The sequence below is a fragment of the Moschus berezovskii genome, chromosome 18 (genome assembly GCF_049115385.1).
Source record: "Moschus berezovskii isolate FMDL1 chromosome 18, NW_MosBer_1.0, whole genome shotgun sequence".
NCBI lineage: Eukaryota > Metazoa > Chordata > Mammalia > Artiodactyla > Moschidae > Moschus > Moschus berezovskii.
Window position 1 is genome coordinate 25,557,308 of NC_142477.1, and position 20,577 is coordinate 25,577,884.

Below are 20,577 nucleotides of genomic sequence, written 5' to 3' on the forward strand. Positions count from 1 at the left end.
GTTCCTTATTTTTCTCCCTGTAGCTATTACCCTCCTTGCAATAAAGAAGAGTGTAAGTGACAGCTTCTTTATTGCAAAGTCAGTATGCTCAAGGGGAAACTGGGAATAATGAAAGATTTAGTACTCCTGCTGTTCATATTATTTTAGGGTCTTGACACCTTGAAAGCTCAGCAGAGACTAAAATTCTAAAGCTGACCATGGGTTTCCTTAACCTGCTGAATATTAAAACTTTTTCAAGCAGTAAAAGATTCCTTAATGGTGGCTGTGGGAAGAGCTGGGGGTGGGGCAGGCATCTGGAAACAACTACAAAGAACTTAGGTCAGAACAGAGGTAGCATCTTTGTTTCCATGGACAGAAAAAAAAAGAAAATCATGTTAGGGAAACTAAGGGGAATTTTTAAACTGACAGGTGCTATAATTGCACAGAAATATTTTCTTCAAACACACAAAAAAGGACCATGGTTGTTTTATTACTCTTAAGTATCAGAACAAGTTTCTTAAAAAAAGTGACCTTGGCTATACTGTCTCTTTATGTTCTTTATTAGCCAAACTCCTTGATAGTAAGTGATCTGCTTGCTTTATGTAAAACACTTGGAATAAGAAATCCAAGAATACGAATTTTTTAAAAAAATTGCGTTTGTATAAATCTTTATGTAGCAGTGAACACATAGAGTGATGTATGTAAAATTATTTTAAAGGTATATTTTCAATCATCATATTAACAGACATTTTGAAATCTTTCCCTGTGCCAGGTATTGCTCTAAATATTTACATATGTTAATAAATTCTCACAACAGCCCTAAATAATGATATTATTAATCTCCTCATTCCACAGGTGAGGAAACTCCTGAAGTTCACAAACTAGAAAGCTTTACAGCTGATATTTGAACCAGGTCATAAATGTTTCCCACATAATTATCATTGTGTAGTCTTACCAATTTTAAATGGACCATTTTAAGTGAAAAGGCTCTGCTAATCAAAAGGCTAAATGCACAATATATTTATCACCATTTTTGTGATTAGAGAATCAAGGTGAGGTCCTTAACAAACAGTGGCTGAAGACAGATGACATCATTGTAGTCAGTCCCTCTAAATCCCAGGTCATCATGAAATGTTAATTAAGGCTTGTGTTTCAAAACAGCAAGTTTTAATCTTGACAAACAGGTTACTTAAAATTGGGACAGTGTGCATAACATTTTAGAACTAGATCAAAACTAGTTTGTCTTTATAGGTGGAGATTTATAACTTGTCAGTATTCATTAGTAACTGATAGGATCAGAGTAAGAACCAAGCTTTTTATCTGCCTTTGATATTTCCATTGTTGATTTTTTAAATGCATTGATGCTTTATGAGTTCAGTGTAGCATCCTGTCTCACAGAAATGATCTTAAAAATTATAAATCAACTTAAAAGTCAGAGAGTACAGCATATAATGAGCTTCATTCTATTTGCAAGATGCCCTTTTTGGAACAAAAAAGCATCTTCTCACAGTACCCATTTTCAACACCTTTATTCAACTTGGTATCATGCCTAGTTTGAGGTAGACTGGGGTTCTCCAGGCAAGAATACTGGAGTGGGTTACCGTTTCCTTCTCCAGGGGATCTTCCCGACCCCGAGATCGAACCCGGGTCTCCCGCATTGGAGGCAGACGCTTTAACCTCTGAGCCACCAGGGAAGCCCGGTGTTTAATGGTAGAATTCACTAAATATTTGCTGAGTGCCCACTATGCTGCAGACATTGTAGTAGGATTGAATCACAAAGGAAATTATAAAGTATAAAGCTCACAAATAATGAGTCGAGTTGGAAGAATGTATATAAAGAGGATTATTATGTTTGATAGAAGGACAGAAAAGACAATACAGGAGTACAAAGAAGATCCCTGGTTCAATACCTATTGGTTCGGGCAAACCTTCCTGCACATGATGTTTGACTGGCATTAGAAGGCAATAAAGGAATTATTTATGAGAAGAGAGAGGCAGACAAAGTAAGGAGAGGAGGAAAGATATTTTAGCAACATCAACAGCAGCAACAAAACCATAGACTGCAAAACCAAGCCCACCAGGTTCCTCTGTCCTTGGAATTCTCCAAGCAAGAACACTGGAGTGGGTAACCCTTTCCTTCTCTAAGGGATCTTCCTGACCCAGGGATCGAACCCAGGTCTCCTGAATTGAAGGCAGATTCTTTACAGTCTTAGACATCAGGGAAGCCCCCTTTCACTTTCAGAAGGCTATAAAGGAATTATTTATAAGAAGGAGGCAGACAAAGGAAGAGGAAAGGTATTTTAGGAACATCAACACCAGTAGGAAAACCATAGAGATTTTGTGGGAAACTATAAGCTGTTAGGAATTTCTGTAAAATATATGAAAGGAATAATAACCTGAAAGACAGATAAGCTATTAATGTCAAGGAGGGTCTTGTAAATTATATTAAAGAGATAAAACGTGATCTTGTAGTTAATGAACAGTTCAAAGGGTATAAGTAGGGTATGGGATAACTGTTAATCACTTTTAAGGCAGAGGGTAAATGTATTGAAGGGGACAAGACTGTAAGCATTTCCTGTAAACCAGAATCATGCCAAGAGACAAAGAGAGTCACTAGAGCTGGGAAGAGATTTAATTCAATGCGTTGTGAGTGGTTGAAATAACTAGGGCTATGCAGGCTGGGCTTCCCAGGTGGTGCTAGTTGTAAAGAATCTGCCTGCTAATGCAGGAGACATAAGAGATGTGGGTTTGATCCCTGGGCCCGGGAAGATCCCCTAGAGGAGGCCACGGCAACCCACTTCAGTATTCTTGCCTGGAGAATCCCATGGACAGAGGAGACTGGTGGGCTACAGTCCTTGGGGTTGCAAAGAGTCAGACACGACTGAAATGATTTAGAACACATTCACATACAGGCTGAAGGAAAGAAAACACGAAGCATGCTGGTGGCCTTTACTTTGACCAGGATACTCATGTGAAGCGGGTGTCAGATTTACTTGTCATGTCTCAGTGTGATGGAGATAGGACAGGAAAATGGAATCTATAGGAATTATTATTTTGGATAAATAGAATGAAGACTTTGATGTCAGAGCTGCACACGGTCATAATGGGTTTCCTCAGAAAACGATAAGCACCAAGAGGAATCAAATACTGATGTAAAAATATTCATGTTTGGTGCATATATGGTAGAGCATTAAATCTAAGTGTGACTGGAGAGCCTGAATATAGCTTGCAGTGCTGAGTTTCTATTACTAATATCCATACACAATGGATGGAATTCCCATGCACTTTTCATGGATGGAATTTTTTTTTAATTATTGTTTCCTATGATCGTTCTGTTCTGATCTTAACAAACATATTTTGCTCTGAGCACTACAATAAAGTCTCACTTTTCAAACATATGCTTCCTTTTTTCCTAAACCCTATTTTAAATAATAGCTTTATCCACATACTGTTGGAGAAGGGATTGGCATCCCATTCCAGCATTCTTGCCTGGAGAATTCCATGAACAGAAGAGCCTGGTGGGCTGTAGTCTATGGGGTTACAAAGAGTCAGACACAACAGAACGACTAGCACATCACATATTATACAATTTCCCAATTTAAACTGAACAATTCAATCATTTTCATATATTCAAGTTGTGCTGTAGGTGGTAAGTTTTAAGATGTTTTAAACTTATTAGTTCTTTTTTTTTTTCATTTAATTCATTACTTGGGGTAAGCTCCAACTACCTGGAAATTTCACTTCTATAGATTGAAGATTGTGAAGGTGTGGTGTTTCTGGATTTCTCCTCTGCTACTTCCTTTTGCATTGTGTGCATATTATTCCAATGGAATACTAATTCTTTTATTAAATAATAATGTTATACTCTATATTTTTAGTTATTTTCTTTTTATCTGCTCCAGGTTGTACTGTATACTGTTTAACGTAGATTGAAATTTATGCTAACTTAATTCTAATAAAATATAGAAATTTTATTCCTATGTGCTGCTGCTGCTGCTAAGTCACTTCAGTCGTGTCCGACTCTGTGACCCCATAGACGGAAGCCCACCAGGCTCTCCCGTCCCTGGGATTCTCCAGGCAAGAACACTAAAGTGGGTTGCCATTTCCTTCTCCAATGAGTGAAAGTGAAAAGTGAAAGTGAAGTCGCTCAGTTCTGTCCAATTCTTTGCAACCCATGGACTGTAGCCTGCCAGGCTCCTCCATCCATGGGATTTTCCAGGTAAGAATACTGGAATGGGTTGCCATTTCCTTCTCCAGGGGATCTTCCTGACCGAGGGATTGAACTGGGGTCTCCCGTATTTCGGTTGGATTCTTTATCAGCTGAGCCACAAGGGAAGCCCATATACACATATACATATATATTAACATATTTTTTTCCTGGTGGTAGCTCAGAGGTAAAGAACCCACCAGTCACTGAAGAGACACAGGTTTGACCCCTGAGTCTGGAAGATCCCCTGGAGAAGGAAATGGCAACCCACTCCAGTATTCTTGCCTGGGAAATCCCATGGACAGAGGAACCTGGAAGGTTACCATCCAGGGGGTCACAAGAGAGTTAGACACGACTTATCAACTAAACAACAATCTATATATATTGATATAGCAAAAAATTTAGTAAAACATTTTTTAAATTAATACCTTTATAATTTTATGTCTGTTAAAGCTGGGAAATAAAGGGCAGCAAATATTTGGAGAAGAGCTAAAGTTGTCTAGTCCTACAGACGCTTTTACCCTGGGAAATTCTCTAACTTCTACAGGTCCTGGATGGAGACAGGATGGTCTTCTCTTTTCATTCTCATTTAGACTCTCTAGGAATGAAACAAACAACATGAAGTGAGGGTGACTAGACTCCAAATTTTCATCCTGCCTGGGAGAGGACTTCTGCCCTGTGAGTGGGATTGAGTGGAGGAAGCAAGCGGCCAACTGCTCAACTAGGAATTTCTCTTCTGAGAACTCAGAGGTGGAGATTGAAAACAGTGGCATCCTGCCCCTCCCAGAAAGATGATATATCCCATGATTGACAGCGGAGGACAGAGGAGCCATCTTTTCTCAACCATTCTGTTCAGGGTCCGGAGAGAATTTTCTATCCGGCTGAACTGGCAGATGAGAGTGGAAGTGAGAAAGCAGCTCCTGGGTCAAGTGCCACTGCCTCTTGCTGTTCTTAACAAGTTTTAGTCAATCTTCTTGCATAAATGTTTCGTCATTTGCTATATGCTTTTAGGAAATCTTCCAGAGAGAGCAAACTGTTTTTAGTATAATTTTCACCATTTTTGCTTGTTTCACTGGAAGAAATTCTCATGCTGCCATTCCTTAAGTAGAATCTCCATTAGTTTCAGGAATCCCTTTCTTCTTTTCTCATTTACTCCAATTAAACTGCCTGATATTATTTAGAGTTCTTCTGTATTTAAATGATTGTAAAACTATGCAATGAATAGGTCCTTCTTTGCTGCCCTTAGCATCCAATTGTTTTGCAGATTTTGGCAAACATAAGACAGATTATACACATTTTGTGCCTGTTTGTCTTTCTTACCCAATGCCCTCTAAATTACTTGTGGCCCCTTTATCTCTGTGTTGCCAAGGGTCTGAGGTGTTATCTGCACATAACATCTGCAACTTAAACCTTACCTTGAGTCAATGCACAGATCCTACTACCTATAGAATAGTTGAATATTTCTACTTCAAGGAAACATATCTAGGGCTTTAAGAATGTCTTACTTAGGACAATCCACTATTTCACGTTTGCTGAGTGAGGACTGACTTTCTCAGTACTAGCGCTGAGTGTCCTGAGGCCCGAAAAATTCCTTGATCCCAGAAAAAAATTGGAAAAACTGATCACCTTACTTCTTGTTAATACTTACAGCATGTTACAATTTATAAAGCTGATTCAGACAGAAAATGTGTACAATGAATCACTATATACTCATAGGTCATTTTTTAAAAATAATTTTTACAAATATTTTATTTGTTTTGGCTGTACTGAGTCTCTGTCGCTGCATGGACTTTTCTCTAGCTGGGGAGAGTGGGAACTACTCTCTAGATGTGGTGCAAGGGTTTCTCCGTTTGGTGGCTCCCCTTGTTGCAGAGCATGAGCTCAGCGTTTCTGGGCTCTAGAGCACAGATTCAACAATTGTAGCCCACAGACTTAGTTGTATTGTTGAATGTAGGATCTTTCCAGACCAGGAATCAAACCTGCGTCTCCTGCACTGGCAGGTAGATTCTTTACCACTGTGCCACCAGGGAATTCCCACAGGTCATTTTTAATTGTAGTTTTAATTTTTTCCAGTAATGAGTTTAAAAATTCAAGAACTTAACTATTGCATCCATAAAATATGTGCCTATCTCTGTTGATACATACACATATATACATATATGTATATATATCAAACCAAAATTCAATATATTAGAAAGTGATCAGGCAAATATCATTTATTTAGTTATTTCAGTCTAACACTGAGATAAAGTTTGCATTCCATAAATTAGCCACCACTGAGAGGCAAAGTAATATACATAGAATGAAGAACATGACCTTTTTGGAGAGATAAATAGGGTGATATACCAGTTCCTTCACTTACTTGTGCAATTAGGTTAGGAATCTTTCTATTATCTGTTCTCTTTGTCTCCTATAAAATTTGGAAAATGATACTGATCTATCCATGTAAGGGAAAGTGTGGTACAGATTAAATAAGATATATATATCTAGTTATAGAGTCGCACATGTGGAATGTTTACATGCATGTACATGCATGTGTATGTATGCTTTCCTCTGACTCTCTTTCCACATTATCCATTATTTTGTATTATTTTTCATTTAAAACAAAAATCCTTCTTCCTAACACATAATTGTCTGTTTTGTTGGAGCACTAAATGGTAATATATACATCTTTCAATTTTAAAACATCTGAGGATATTCCCTTGTGATCCAGTGTTTAAGATTTCACCCTCCTGATGCAGGGGATTCAGATTGGATCCCTCGTCAGGAAACTAGAGCTAGATCCTGCATGCCACCACTAAGATCCAGTGCAGCAAAAATAAAAAATAAAAAAAGCTTCCTGAGCTACAAAACCCCCCAAAAAACCCTAGAAGCACAAACCACTATAACAGTGTCAGGCTTTATTTCTTGCAATAGTGCTCTTGCTTGGTCCTCATTCACTATTTTCTGGCATCTAGCTTTTATCTCCATCATCTTGTAAAGTTGGTACACCCTTTGTTTGTATGTAATCCTCTCAGAAGGCTTGGTGGTGGTTTAGTTGCTAAGTAATGTCTGGCTCTTGGAACACCATGGACTGTAGCCCACGCAGTTCCTCTGTCCATGGGATTTCCCAGGTAAACATACTGGAATGGTTGCCATTCCCTTCTCCAGGGGATCTTGTCACCCCAGGGATTGAAACTGAGTCTCCTTCATTGCAGGCAGATACTTTACCAACCGAGCCACCAGGGAATCTTCAGAAAGCTTCAGCCCAGTTCAGTTCAGTCGCTCAGTCGTGTCCAACTCTTTGCGACCCCATGAATCACAGCACGCCAGGCCTCCCTGTCCATCACCAACTCCCAGAGTTTTCTCAAACTCATGTCCATCGAGTCAGTGATGCCATCCAGCCATCTCATCCTCTGTTGTCCCCTTCTCCTCCTGCCTCCAATCTCTCCCAGCATCAGGGTCTTTTCCAATGAGTCAACTCTTCTCATGAGGTGGCCAAAGTATTGGAGTTTCAGCTTTAGCATCAGTCCTTCCAATGAACACCCAGGATTGATCTCCTTTAGAATGGACTGGTTGGATCTCCTTGTAGTCCAAAGGACTCTCAAGAGTCTTCTCTAACACCACAGTTCAAAAGCATCAATTCTTCAGCGATCAGCTTTCTTCTCAGTCCAACTCTCATATCCATACATGACCACTGGAAAAACCATAGCCTTGACTAGACAGACCTTTGTTGGCAAAGTAATGTCTCTGCTTTATAATATACTATCTAGATTGGTCATAACTTTCCTTCCAAGGAGTAAGCATCTTTTAATTTCATGGTTGCAAAGTTCAGAAAGCTTAGCACCTTCTTAATATTTTCTACTTAGTGAAATATCTTCAGCATCCTCCTGGAACTGGTCAAACTCTTAATATTAGGTCCTGGCATTTTCCTAAGGTCCGATCTTACTTAGTGTGACTGATTAATCTCTATGCCTGAATGAATGATAAATTTGAGACAATGACCATTTTCTAGTGTGATATTTTGCCCAGTATAACAATTAGGAGATACTGGTAAGAACCAATCATCAGTGAACTGACAATGAAAACACTCTGACCTTTCCTGGATATTTTCAGAGAAGACATGACCCAGTTCTAAAATGACTTTGATCAGTTTCTGGAAAACACCATCCCAGTGTGAGCCATCAGTAGTTTACTTTGCTATAGCCCACATCCAGTCTAAGAGTAGATATGTTAATTGCAACTAATCACAATAGTATAACATGAAATGTCTAACTTGGCCCAGCTCACCAGTTTAAATGAGTAAAACCTTCAGATACTGTGTTTGAGTCATCTTATACTTATTAAGTGAGAAGATGATATTCAAATGAAAAAGGTATTTATGATCTAAATGATACAAATCTATAGTTCCTAATATGCATAGTGACTTACTAAGAAATTTGTTTTAATAATTGAATGGAAATCAAAAATTAATGCATTAACTTAATCTGCACAAACCACTTGACAGAGAACAATTTTATTACTTTTCTGTAAATGAGTTTTCAGAAATGTCTCGAAGTTTTGTTCTCTTCATTAGGTAAGCATTTCCCTTAAAATTGTTTCTTTTAATTTGCCTAATAACTTTCTCACAGTTAATGGAAAAGCTAACTTTGACCCTGTCCCAATTCTCAGACACATTTTATACAAAAGTACTTAATGACACAGAGTTATGTTAAAAGTATTACATTTCATTTGTTAAGCAATAAAATGTAGAAGTATTAGCTCAAGTCCAGGTAGGAAATATTATTTTGTTAAATTACTAAAAATAGTTCAAAATATTTTCACTCTTCACTATTCTCTTATGTTTGTTTGCCTTTAAAAAATTATGTCTGGTTGCAGATAACTAAATGAAAATAAATTCAGTTCAATTTATTTCCATAAACATTTTACAGAGGTCTTAGCCACACATAACACTTAGAGTGTAATTGCTTCATCAACATCACAATTACATTGTTTTCTTTGGAATCCCTATACGTTTCTCTCAAACTTTCAAACTTTGTTAAATAGTAGTTCTAATTTCCTGCTAGTTTTTTTTTTCTAATCCTCCTCTTCATTCTTAGTTTTCTCTCAGCAGAATTAAGTCATGTATCAGTTAAGATAGATTCCCTTGTTTATTTGAAATGTCTGATGAAAAGATAAACACAGTATCAAATTATTAATAAAGGCACAGTTCATCTACCTTTAAATTCCATCTCGAGACATGTAATAAGTGTCAAATAGGTCTCTAATGATAAAGGAATATACCATAATCTACATAGTATTGAAATCATAGCTGTTATACTTTTTTATTTTCTTCAATGTGGCTTAAGCTCTCCTCATTATGAGGATTGTTTTGTTTTCTTTAGTCATTTTTTAATGTCACACATGGTTTTCTGCCTGTGTATGGCCTTACAAAACTAAATGTCAACTCTCCTCTGCCCGCAAGGCTTTAAAACTGGTATTTGATTTATTCTGCAGGGACCTCAAAGCAGCTTTCTCTAGTGAAAAGAAAATTAAGTTTAGGTAAATATTGATTAAATATGGGTTCCACACTTAAGAACTTAGATAGCAAGCATGTAGTGAAAGTTTTTTTCAGTATTAGAAATATGAGCAGTAATACCTGGCTGAGTGAGTAAATTATGTGATCATACCTTTGCTCATGGTCTTCCTATGAAGCCTTGCCAAAACCCTCTAGGAAGTCTTTGTTGCTTCCTTAAAAAAAAAAAAATCGGGGGGCTTCCCTGATGGCTCAACAGGTAAAGAATCCACCTGCAATGCAGGAGACACAGGAGATATGGGTTTGATCCCTGGGTCAGGGAGATCCCTTGGAGGGGGAAACGACAACCCACTCCAGTATTCTTGCCTAGAGAATCCCATGGACAAAGGAGCCTGGCTGACTATAGTCCAAAGGGTTGCAAAGTGCTGGACATGACTGAAGGACTGAACAGCAGTATTACAAAATTCTATATTCTTACTTCTTTTATCTTATTTACTTATTTGAATTTTCGTTAACAGTCTTTCTCAAACAAAAAGGATAAAATAATCGTAGTTTGTTTTAATGATTATGCAGAAAGTTTCTTTAGAGCCCTAGCTGGATTTATTATTCCATCCATAATATCTTGTATTTGTATGTATGCATTGAGTTATCTTATAAAGATATCTGACTGTTCCTCTTAATAATGACCTGGTCACATTTCAAGCTTGGAAATATTTGTTTTATATCTTTGAGTATCCAGACATACTTATTCTGAAGTCTTTTTATGTAGCCATATCACAACTATTCCCTTTAACTGAATCAAATGCCAGTTGTTGCAAATCAAGTTGGATTTATTGACTCTTAATGAATGCAGTGGCCAATGTCTCTGAAGAAACATGTCATTGTAACTAGACTCATTTAACATTTGATACACAAATATGGGCATCACATTTGAAAGAAAGTTTTATTTTCTGTTTGCTTTTTTTTTTTCTTCCTGATAACTAATCTTCCACTTCTTCCTTGTGATTTGTCAACTTGTTAGCTCCTTTTCTCTGAAAATTACTCACATCCTCTTAACTCAGAAATAAGCTTGGACAGCTTATGAACTGGATTCTGACTATTACAATATTTTTCATGGTGAAATATTTATATCAGTTTAGGACATATTTGAAGTAACAATCTTTAAAAAAATCAAAAATATAAAAATTCTAAATAACTGATTTTTAAAAAAGCTATTATCTAAAATTATGTAAATTATAGAGAGAAGGGAAAGAGTTGTGAAATTTACACTTAAATAGAGCACTCAACCCTTTGACAGAAAGCAAAGAAACTGAAACTTTAGCAGACAAAATTCAAACCCCAAACATTTAGGTAAGTAATAAAGAACATAGACTTAGGGACTTCCCTGGCCATCAGTGGTTAAGAATCAGCAATTCCAATGCAGGGGGCATGAGTTCGAACCCTGGTCAGGGAATTAAGATCCCACATGCCATGTGGTGTGACCAAAAACAAAGAGAAAACAACAACAATGAGACAAAAACATAGGCTTGGACATTGCTTCATTCTAAGGAGTTACTTGAAGCACAAAAAGATAGCTTCAAGACATTCAATATCATAACTAATACCGGGACACTCAGCCGTCATATCATTGCAAAAATGCAAAATTTGTTTTAAAATAAAAGCAAATACATCATTGGATATCAAGACCCAATCCTTCTAAAAATTAGAGCTATAGATCTGATTCATAAATCCACTGAATTTTGTCAATAAATTCTTCAGTTCAGATCAGTTCAGTCGCTCAGTCGTGTCCGACTCTTTGCGAGCACATGAATCACAGTACATAAGGGCTTTGTAGTTGTCCAGAAAAATAAGAGGTACTGAACTTCAAGTAATAACCTTTTTTTCCCCATATGTACACAAATGTCAGCATAAGAACTGTATTTTTTAATTTTATATTTCTAGCCTGACCAATGTCAATGTTCACATCCTTGAATACAACACTTTTCAGGTTCAAGTAAAGTTATTGTAAGTTTTAAGCAAGATGAACATATGTAAACTGTTTAGAATGCTTGCAGGCATATAATAAGGTCCATGGTTATCACATATTAAAGAATTAAATATTGTACATTTTTTACTGACATGTTTTGGCATTCTATTTTAACAAGTTACTGAAAATTGTTCAATTTTATTTGTATTCCCCAAAATTCTGGAATTACAAAGCAATGCAAAAACCTAGATAAAGCCTCAATAAACCCTTATTAGAAGAACAATTAGAATCTAGCTAATTATGTTCATATTAGTCACTCAGTCATGTCTGGCACTTTGCAACCTCATAGACTCTAGCCCACCAGGCTCCTCTGCCCATTAAATTCTCCAGGCAAGAATACTGGAGGGGGTTACCCTTCTCCAGGAGATCTTCCCAACCCAGGGATCAAACCTGGGTGACCTGCATTGCAGGAAGATTCTTTACCATCTGAACCATCAAGGAGATCCTTCCCATTTTACTGAAGTGGTAACTGAGTTTTCCTGGGCCTCAGATTCTCTTGCTATAAAATAATCACTGTGATGCTTAAAAAACTCTGGCCAAAGAATAAGCAATGATAACATCACTATTTGCTGTTAGCTAATTGGCACTGAGAATGACTAAGATCATGGAATCCAGTCCCATCACTTCTTGGTGAATAGAAGGGGGAAAAGTGGAAGCAATGATAGACTTTATTTTCCTGGGCTCCAGAATTACTGCAAATGATGACTGCAGCCATAAAATTAAAAAAAACAAAAAAACAAAAAACTTGCTTCTCGAAAAGAAAGCTGAGACAAACCTAAGTGGTGTATTGAAAAGCAGAGACATGACTTTGCCGACACAGGTCCATATAGTCAAAGCTATGATTTTTCCAGTAGTCATATAGGGATGTGACAATTGGCCCATAAAGAAGGCTGAGCACCAAAGAATTGATGTTTTTGAATTGTGATGTTGGAGAAGACTCTTGAGAGTCTAAAGGAAATCAACTCTGAATAATCATTGGAAGGACAGATGCTGATGCTGAATCTCTAATACTTTGGCCACCTGATTCAAAGAGCGGACTCACTGGAAAAGTCCCTGATACTGGGAAAGATTGAAGGCAAACAGAGAAGGGGGTGGCAAAGGATGAAATGGTTAGGTAGCATCACTGACTCAATGGATGAGTTTGAGCAAACTCTGGGAGATAGTGAAGGACAGGGAAGCCTGGTATGCTGCAGTCCATAGGGTGGCAAAGAGACAGGATTTAAGGACAAAATAACAACAAGAAGACAAAGGCTAGAAATGTAAAGGAAACAATAGCTAGAAATTAAGTTCATGGAAAGAGGAGACAGGACATGGATTATTTGTGGGGACATTACACCTAACTGAATCTTTCTTCTAAGGTGTGTAGTCCCAGTTAAAGCCATTGCTTTTTGGCTCTTTGCTATGCTAAGTGATGATGAAATAATAATGTTAATAAAATACTCAGTGATGTGGAATATCCTAGTCTTAAATTAATATCAGGCACAATAATCCTATGAAAAGGGTAATGCAAAGCAGTATATGCAGTAAAGCAAAGGAAAACAAACAGAACATACCTACACATGCCAAGTAATGTGTTGTTTTAATGCTTATTTTTCATAACATTTTTTACTATCATTCCTATGTGAGCGAACATGTTTTCAGGCTTAGAAGTGATTCATACTCCACATTCCTCAACTGACTTGATTCAAGTCTACTGTTTCCTCCATGGACATGAAAGTAAGACAACTTTTATGTTGATTTAAACCACCTCTGTCTTTTGACAATCCCTCACAGAATCAATTAGATCCATCTGTGTCTACAGCTTCAGTGAATCAGGCTGCCACCCATTAGAAATAAGACTAAGGATGCTCCTTAGTTCAAAGTAGCACTTGTCAGACACTAGCTTGTGTGACATGAAAAATAAAGAAAGAAAGAAGGTAGGCTTGTAGCTGGAGAATTTCTCTACAGTGTAGCATTCCTTTATTCCACACACTTGGGTCTTGATCTAATTATTTCTTTATGATTGGAAGTTTGTAATTCTCACCATTACCTTTCAGTTCAGTTCATTTCAGTCGCTCAGTCGTGTCCAACTCTTTGTGAACCCATGAATCACAGCACGCCAGGCCTCCCTGTCCATCACCAACTCCGGGAGTCCACCCAAATCCACGTCCATAGAGTCGGTGATGACATCCAACCATCTCATCCTCTGTCGTCCCCTTCTCCTCCTGCCCTCATTATTTCCCAGCATCAGGGTCTTTTCACATGAGTCAACGCTTCGCATGAGGTGGCCAGAGTATTGGAGTTTCAGCTTCAACATCAGTCCTTCCAATGAACACCCAGGACTGATCTCCTTTAGGATGGACTGGTTGGATCTCCTTGCAGTGTAAGGGACTCTCAAGACTCTTCTCCAGCACCACAGTTCAAAAGCATCAATTCTTCGGTGCTCAGCCTTCTTTATAGTCCAATTCTCACATCCATACATGACTACTGGAAAAACCATAGCCTTGACTAGACGGACCTTGGTTGACAAAGTAATGTCTCTGCTTTTTAATACGCTGTCTAGGTTGGTCATAACTTTCCTTCCAAGGAGTAAGCGTCTTTTAATTTCATGGCTGCAATCAGCATCTGCAGTGATTTTGGAGCCCAGAAAAATAAAGTCTGACACTGTTTTCACTGTTTCCTTATCCATTTGCCATGAAGTGATGGGACCAGATGCCATGATCTTAGTTTTCTGAATGTTGAGCTTTAAGCCAACCTTTTCACTCTCCTCTTTCACTTTCATCAAGAGGCTTTTGAGTTCTTCTTCACTTTCTGACATAAGGGTGGTGTCATCTGCATATCTGAGGTTATTGATATTTCTCCCAGCAATCTTGATTCCAGCTTGTGCTTCCTCCAGCCCAGCATTTCTCAAGATGTACTCTGCATATAAGTTAAATAAGCAGGGTGACAATATACAGCCTTGATGTACTCCTTTCCTATTTGGAACCAGTCTGTTGTTCCATGTCCAGTTCATTTTTTTTTTTAATTTCTGAATTTTTATTTATTTTTTTTTATTGGAGGCTAATTACTTTACAATAATATATTGGTTGGTTTTGCCATACATTGACATGAATCCACCCCGGGTGTACATGTGTTCCCCTTCTTGAACCCCCCTCCCACCTCCCTCCTCCCCATATCCTCCCTCCAGGTCATCCCAGTGCACCAGCCCCGAGCATCCTGTATCATGTGTCGAACCTGGCATGTCCAGTTCTAACTGTTGCTTCCTGACCTGAATACAGGTTTCTCAAGAGGCAGGGCAGGTGGTCTGGTATCCCCATCTCTTTCAGAATTTTCCACCTTTACAATTACAGGGTGATATATTTTAGTTGTAAATGCTCTGGGGTTTTTTAAGTAATTCATTAAAATAATATTTTATTCTTATCTTGACCCTATCATGCTATGATCAGTATTCAAAAATAGAACTTATAGCAGATTAAGCAACTTAGCATGTCCCCTAAGATATCATGTCCCACAATTCTCATCTATTGAAGTGTAAAGAGTTTCGATCCATATTTATTTCCCTTTTTTTTACTGCTTTCTTTACAAACTTCAATGTTTCTTCCGTTCTGCTTACATTCTTGAAATTACCTGTAAATCTACTCAGCAGGCATTTTCTACTTTTACAATGACTAGCAACACACATGGGGTGTTCAGGAACAAGACTGATTAATGATGACAGATTAATGTGTAACAACTACTAACGCAGCAGATTCTTGAGAATGCCCCTGTGAACACTGATAATAAACAGACTTTTTTGGACTTTAACTGAAAGTGAATCATGCTGTAATCTGAGCATGTATAATAAGTTGAACCCAATGAGGAAGTGAACCAGGATTCAACCTGATAGGTAAAGGTGCTAAATAATGGTACTTTTTCTTACGTTTCTCAAGACAAATGTGCTTTTAGAAGTCTCTCTTGATCACACACATGCTTCAAGAAGGAAGGAGTCCGTGCCAATTTATGGGTTAGATTTTACACATACAAAGAGCAGAGCTTCCATGCTTTCAGGCCATTGCCTGAGAGTTTTCTCTATGCTATGAATGTGTTGAGGCTACTGCTGTAAGGTTGATCCTTTAAAAAAAAAAAAAATCACAAATTACCCCACAACTTAAAATCTTATATATATCCATGTATTTTTCCTATGACAACAGAGTACTGTATTGCTTTAAAAAGCTATTTAATGTGTTCTTTGGTTTGGATTTTATACACTAAGCTTCGACCCTTTAGCGTTAGAAGATTCAGAACAAACCCCATTTCTCTCTCTCTCTCCTTTTTAGTTTGCATCTGCTAATCCCAAAGTCTCAATCCTTCCTGCCCTCAACACACCTGCCCTTGGCAACCACAATGTCTGTGAGTCTGTTTCTGTTTTACAGATATGTTCTTTTTCTTTTCTTTTATTCCCCACCCCTCCTGTCCTTTTTGTAGGTGCATTGACACATGGCACAGATTAAGTATCCAGAAGAAGCAAAGTTGAATCAGAACAAATCTCAAAATATCTTACATGATCAATTTGTAAGTGAGAAAAAGGGAATACGACCATGTCTGACCAATATAAGTGGGATCTATGGGTGGGGAAAGAGTGAGTATTTTCTCACACTTTCTTACTCTTGCTTTGTCTTATTGATTGCTTTGTTGGACTCACTACTCAGCAGCTGTATGCCAGTAAGGAGCTCCTTGCCAAGTCTGGACTTCGAGCAACTCCACAATGCATCTTACCTTAAATCTGACTGCAAATGTGCTTCTATCAGGAGATACAATTGCCACAGTGAAAAAATGAACTGCAAATTATGAATGGTCGAACAATCTTTTTCCAAACACAAACTTTGGGTAGGGGAGAGAGATTTTAGAATAAATGAAAAATGTATTTTATGTATATGTGATATTTCGGTCACTGTGAACGTATCTTAATAGCGTTATTTGCGAGACTCATCCTTTTAGGCTGACTACTAAATCCCTTTTGTGGACAAAAATCTTAGGTTGATCAGCTTGAGTGACAAGTCCAACATCCGATCACTATTAAACCCCGTTACAGGGATTGCTATCAGATGTTTTTGCTCAAACCCTAAGTTGCTCAGTCGTGTCTGACTCTTTGTGATCCCATGGATTATACAGTCCATAGAATTCTCCAGGCCACAATACTGGAGTGGGGAGCAGTTCCCTTCTCCAGGGGATCTTCCTAACCCAGGGATTGAACCCAGGTCTCCCACATTGCAGGAGAATTCTTTACCAGCTGAGCTATCACGAAAGCCCAATGACTCTTCCTTTATTCTACTTACCATGAAAAGTCATTACATTTTCAAGCATTGCATTCTATAACTAAATCATTCATACAAGCCTGGTCAGAGTCTTTTCTTTCTCTTTCTGACACATAGAACAGAAAGCACTGCTTTTTCTTACCTAACGGCACTGCTGCCCACGTCCAGGTCTTGTGCAGTGACAGCACCAATGATGGTCCCTACGGGAGTGTCTTCATAAACCTCCATGGTGTAAAGTGGCTTGCTGAACACTGGCGGCTCGTCCACATCCAGCACGCTGATCTTCACTGTGGCCGTGTCCTTGAAAGGGCCCGCGGAGTGAAACCGGTGGTCCAGGTGAACGTTGGAGGCCTCTACTTTAAAAGTGTAAGCTTTCTTTGTTTCAAAATCTAATGGCTATAGGGAGGACAAAACAAAAGTGAGAGATACTTTCATGTAGGATGTGGCGAGGATGATGGACCTTGCTGCAGAGCAATTGCAAGTTAGTAGCAAATTGTCATTTTCCTTTAAAAATCAGTGGATAAGGGAAGTAAGGGAGGCCTCAGTTCAGTTCAGTGGCTCAGTCGTGTCCGACTCTTTGCGACCCCAAGAAGCACAGCACGCCAGGCCTCCCTGTCCATCACCAACTCCCGGAGTTCACTAAAACTCATGTCCATCGAGTCGGTGATGCCATCCAGCCATCTCATTCTCTGTCGTCCCCGTCTCCTCCCACCCCCAATCCCTCCCAGCGTCAGACTCTTTTTCAGTGAGTCAACTCGTCGCATGAGGTGGCCAAAGTATTGGAGTCTCAGGTTTAGCATCAGTCTGGCGTGCTGTGTTTCATGGGGTCGCAAAGAGTCGGTCACGACTGAGCGACTGAGCTCAGCTCAGCTCAGCTCAAGGGAAGTAAAAGTTAAACAGCTTAAGAGAAGAAGCGACCACTTGTAAAAGTGCCTGGGTAACTTGTAAAGATAATCAATTGGTGGCTCAGAGGTTAAAGCGTCTGCCTCCAATGCGGGAGACCCGGGTTCGATCCCTGGGTCGGGAAGATCCCCTGGAGAAGGAAACGGTAACCCACTCCAGTATTCTTGCCTGGAGAATCCCATGGACGGAGAAGCCTGGTAGACTACAGTCCACGGGGTCGCATAGAGTCGGACACGACTGAGCGACGGATCGGAACGGATATATTAAAATGACATATGCGCATACATGCTGCTGCTGCTAAGTCGCTTCAGTCGTGTCCGACTCTGTGCGACCCCATAGATGGCAGCCCACCAGGCTCCTCTGTCCCTGGGATTCTCCAGGCAAGAACACTGGGGTGGGTTGCCATTTCCATTTCCAGTGCATGAAAGTGAAAAGTGAAAGTGAAGTCGCTCAGTCGTGTCCGACCCTTAGCGACCCCACGGACTGCAGCCTACCAGGCTCCTCCATCCATGGGATTTTCTAGGCAAGAGTACTGGAGTGGGGTGCCATTGCCTTCTCCGGCACACACATGCTGCTGCTGCTGCTCCTGCTAAGTCGCTTCAGTCTTGTCCAACTCTGTGCGACCCCATAGACGGCAGCCGACCAGGCTCCGCCCTCCCTGGGATTCTCCAGGCAAGAACACTGGTGTAGCTTGCCATTGCCTTCTGCTGCTGCTGCTAAGTCACTTCAGTCGTGTCCGACTCTGTGTGACCCCATAGACGGAAGCCCACCAGGCTCCCCCGTCCCTGGGATTCTCCAGGCAAGAACACTGGTGTAGCTTGCCATTGCCTTCTGCTGCTGCTGCTGCTGCTAAGTCACTTCAGTCGTGTCCGACTCTGTGTGACCCCATAGACGGAAGCCCACCAGGCTCCCCCGTCCCTGGGATTCTCCAGGCAAGAACACTGGAGTGGGTTGCCATTTCCTTCTCCAGTGTGTGAAAGTGAAAAGTGAAAGTGAAGTCACTCAGTCGTGTCCGACTCTTAGCGACCCCACGGACTGCAGCCCACCAGGCTCAACCATCCATGGGATTTTCTAGGCAAGAGTACTGGAGTGGCTTGCCATTGCCTTCTCCGCATTGCCTTCTAGGAAGGGCTTATTCCTTTCCTGTGACTAGTTACAACAGCAAATCAAGTATCTATGAAGGAAGTATTTTCTGCTCTTATCCAATACTGACATCTGGTGGATCTATGCAGTAATTACAAATACTACAAAATTGAAATTAATGCTTTTTTTTTTCCATTTCAGCTGAGAATTTAGCATAGCAAAATGTATTTTGTTGTTGGATGATTTTTTATTATTTTGACGATAATACCCTTTTCTATTAAATATTTTTGAATGTTTAAGTGTTTTTGCTGTAAAAAGTCTATCTGTGTTGCTAAGGTCTGTTTCTAAGTCCTATCTGTGTCTTTGTGACCCCAGAGACTACACACACCAGGCTTCCCTGTCCTTCCCTATCTCCCAGAGTTAGCTCAAACTCATGTGCATTGAATTGGTTATGCTATCTAACCATGTCATCCTCTGTTGACCTCTTCTCCTTGTGCCTTCAGTCTTCCAAGCAGCAAGGTCTAGTTTTGGGCCTTTGTGTTGTCAGCTTTACACATATCATTGGTAGGTACTATAATGCATTATCAGGATATTTGACCAAGCATTAAGGCTTTGAGCATATATAATTAAAGAACAACATTATACAGAACATTTGGATGCAATTTGTCCCTGGAGTCATTGATCCTTGATTTTTCACTTTGCTTACATTTACCCTTTTTCTGAATATCAGTTTTATGTTCCCAATAACTGGAAATATCACATTATAGAAATATGCTGCTGCTACAGTGCTTAATTAAAATGAAAACTTTAAGGTCACTTGCTCTGACTTCTAATCACCTATGACAAACTAAGACAACATGAAATTAACATGAATATAGTTAATTAACAGTGATTTTCTGGGACCTTTAGAAGTTTCTGCTTTCTCAATTAATTCCCTCTAGTATGACTCCAATGATGCGCTAATTGTCGTGTTGACACGTCCCTTTTTGGCCTTAGTACACCTGGGGGAAATAAAGTGGGTACCTTTCACTCTTTTAAGTACAAGATTGCTGTTTTATGCATTTCCTGTGAAGAAGGAAAAAGAAAAGGAAAAAAAAATTGCTGTGAAATCAAAAAATCACAAACTAATCAAGTTTATTATAGCAAACAGTAACACTTCTCAGACCTGAAATAAAGTCTCTTTCACAGTAATTTTCACTCAGGGGGCTCTATATTTTCCTTATACTTATTCCCTTTACTTTGTTTAATTTGTCCAATTTTTACTCATATATTTATTTGCCTTTGATTCAATGCTTTTAGTTTTTATATTTTCATTTATTCAGCTCATAAGTTTTTCATATAGTACTGATTTTCTTCAACTTCCATCTCCTTTCTAAGACTTTTCATTTGTCTTAAAGCTAATATAAGTACAGCTATTGCATAATATGCCATAGTTGATATTGGGGCTATTGGTTACACAGATAGAAACATAATATCTCAATAAAGGCATGATCCCATAATGCTACTGGTTTGATCAGCCTACAGCTTAAACTATTGTGTTTTGTTAAAGGAATTGGGCTGAAGAAAAGACAACCAGTTGCCAGAATAGGATAGCAAATATCATTCAAACCAA

The 20,577-nt window shown here is 39.0% G+C and overlaps 1 protein-coding gene across 2 annotated transcripts in view; it reads right to left on the reverse strand.

The window, feature by feature from the left end:
• Positions 1–20,577, reverse strand: part of CDH12 (cadherin 12) — a 322,134-nt gene that overhangs the window by 31,765 nt on the left and 269,792 nt on the right. For both annotated transcript variants that reach the window (XM_088845562.1, XM_055422238.1), the window contains one exon: positions 17,122–17,375. In XM_088845562.1, coding sequence (XP_088701688.1) covers positions 17,122–17,375 — 254 coding nt within the window. The remainder of the gene's footprint in view (positions 1–17,121; positions 17,376–20,577) is intronic.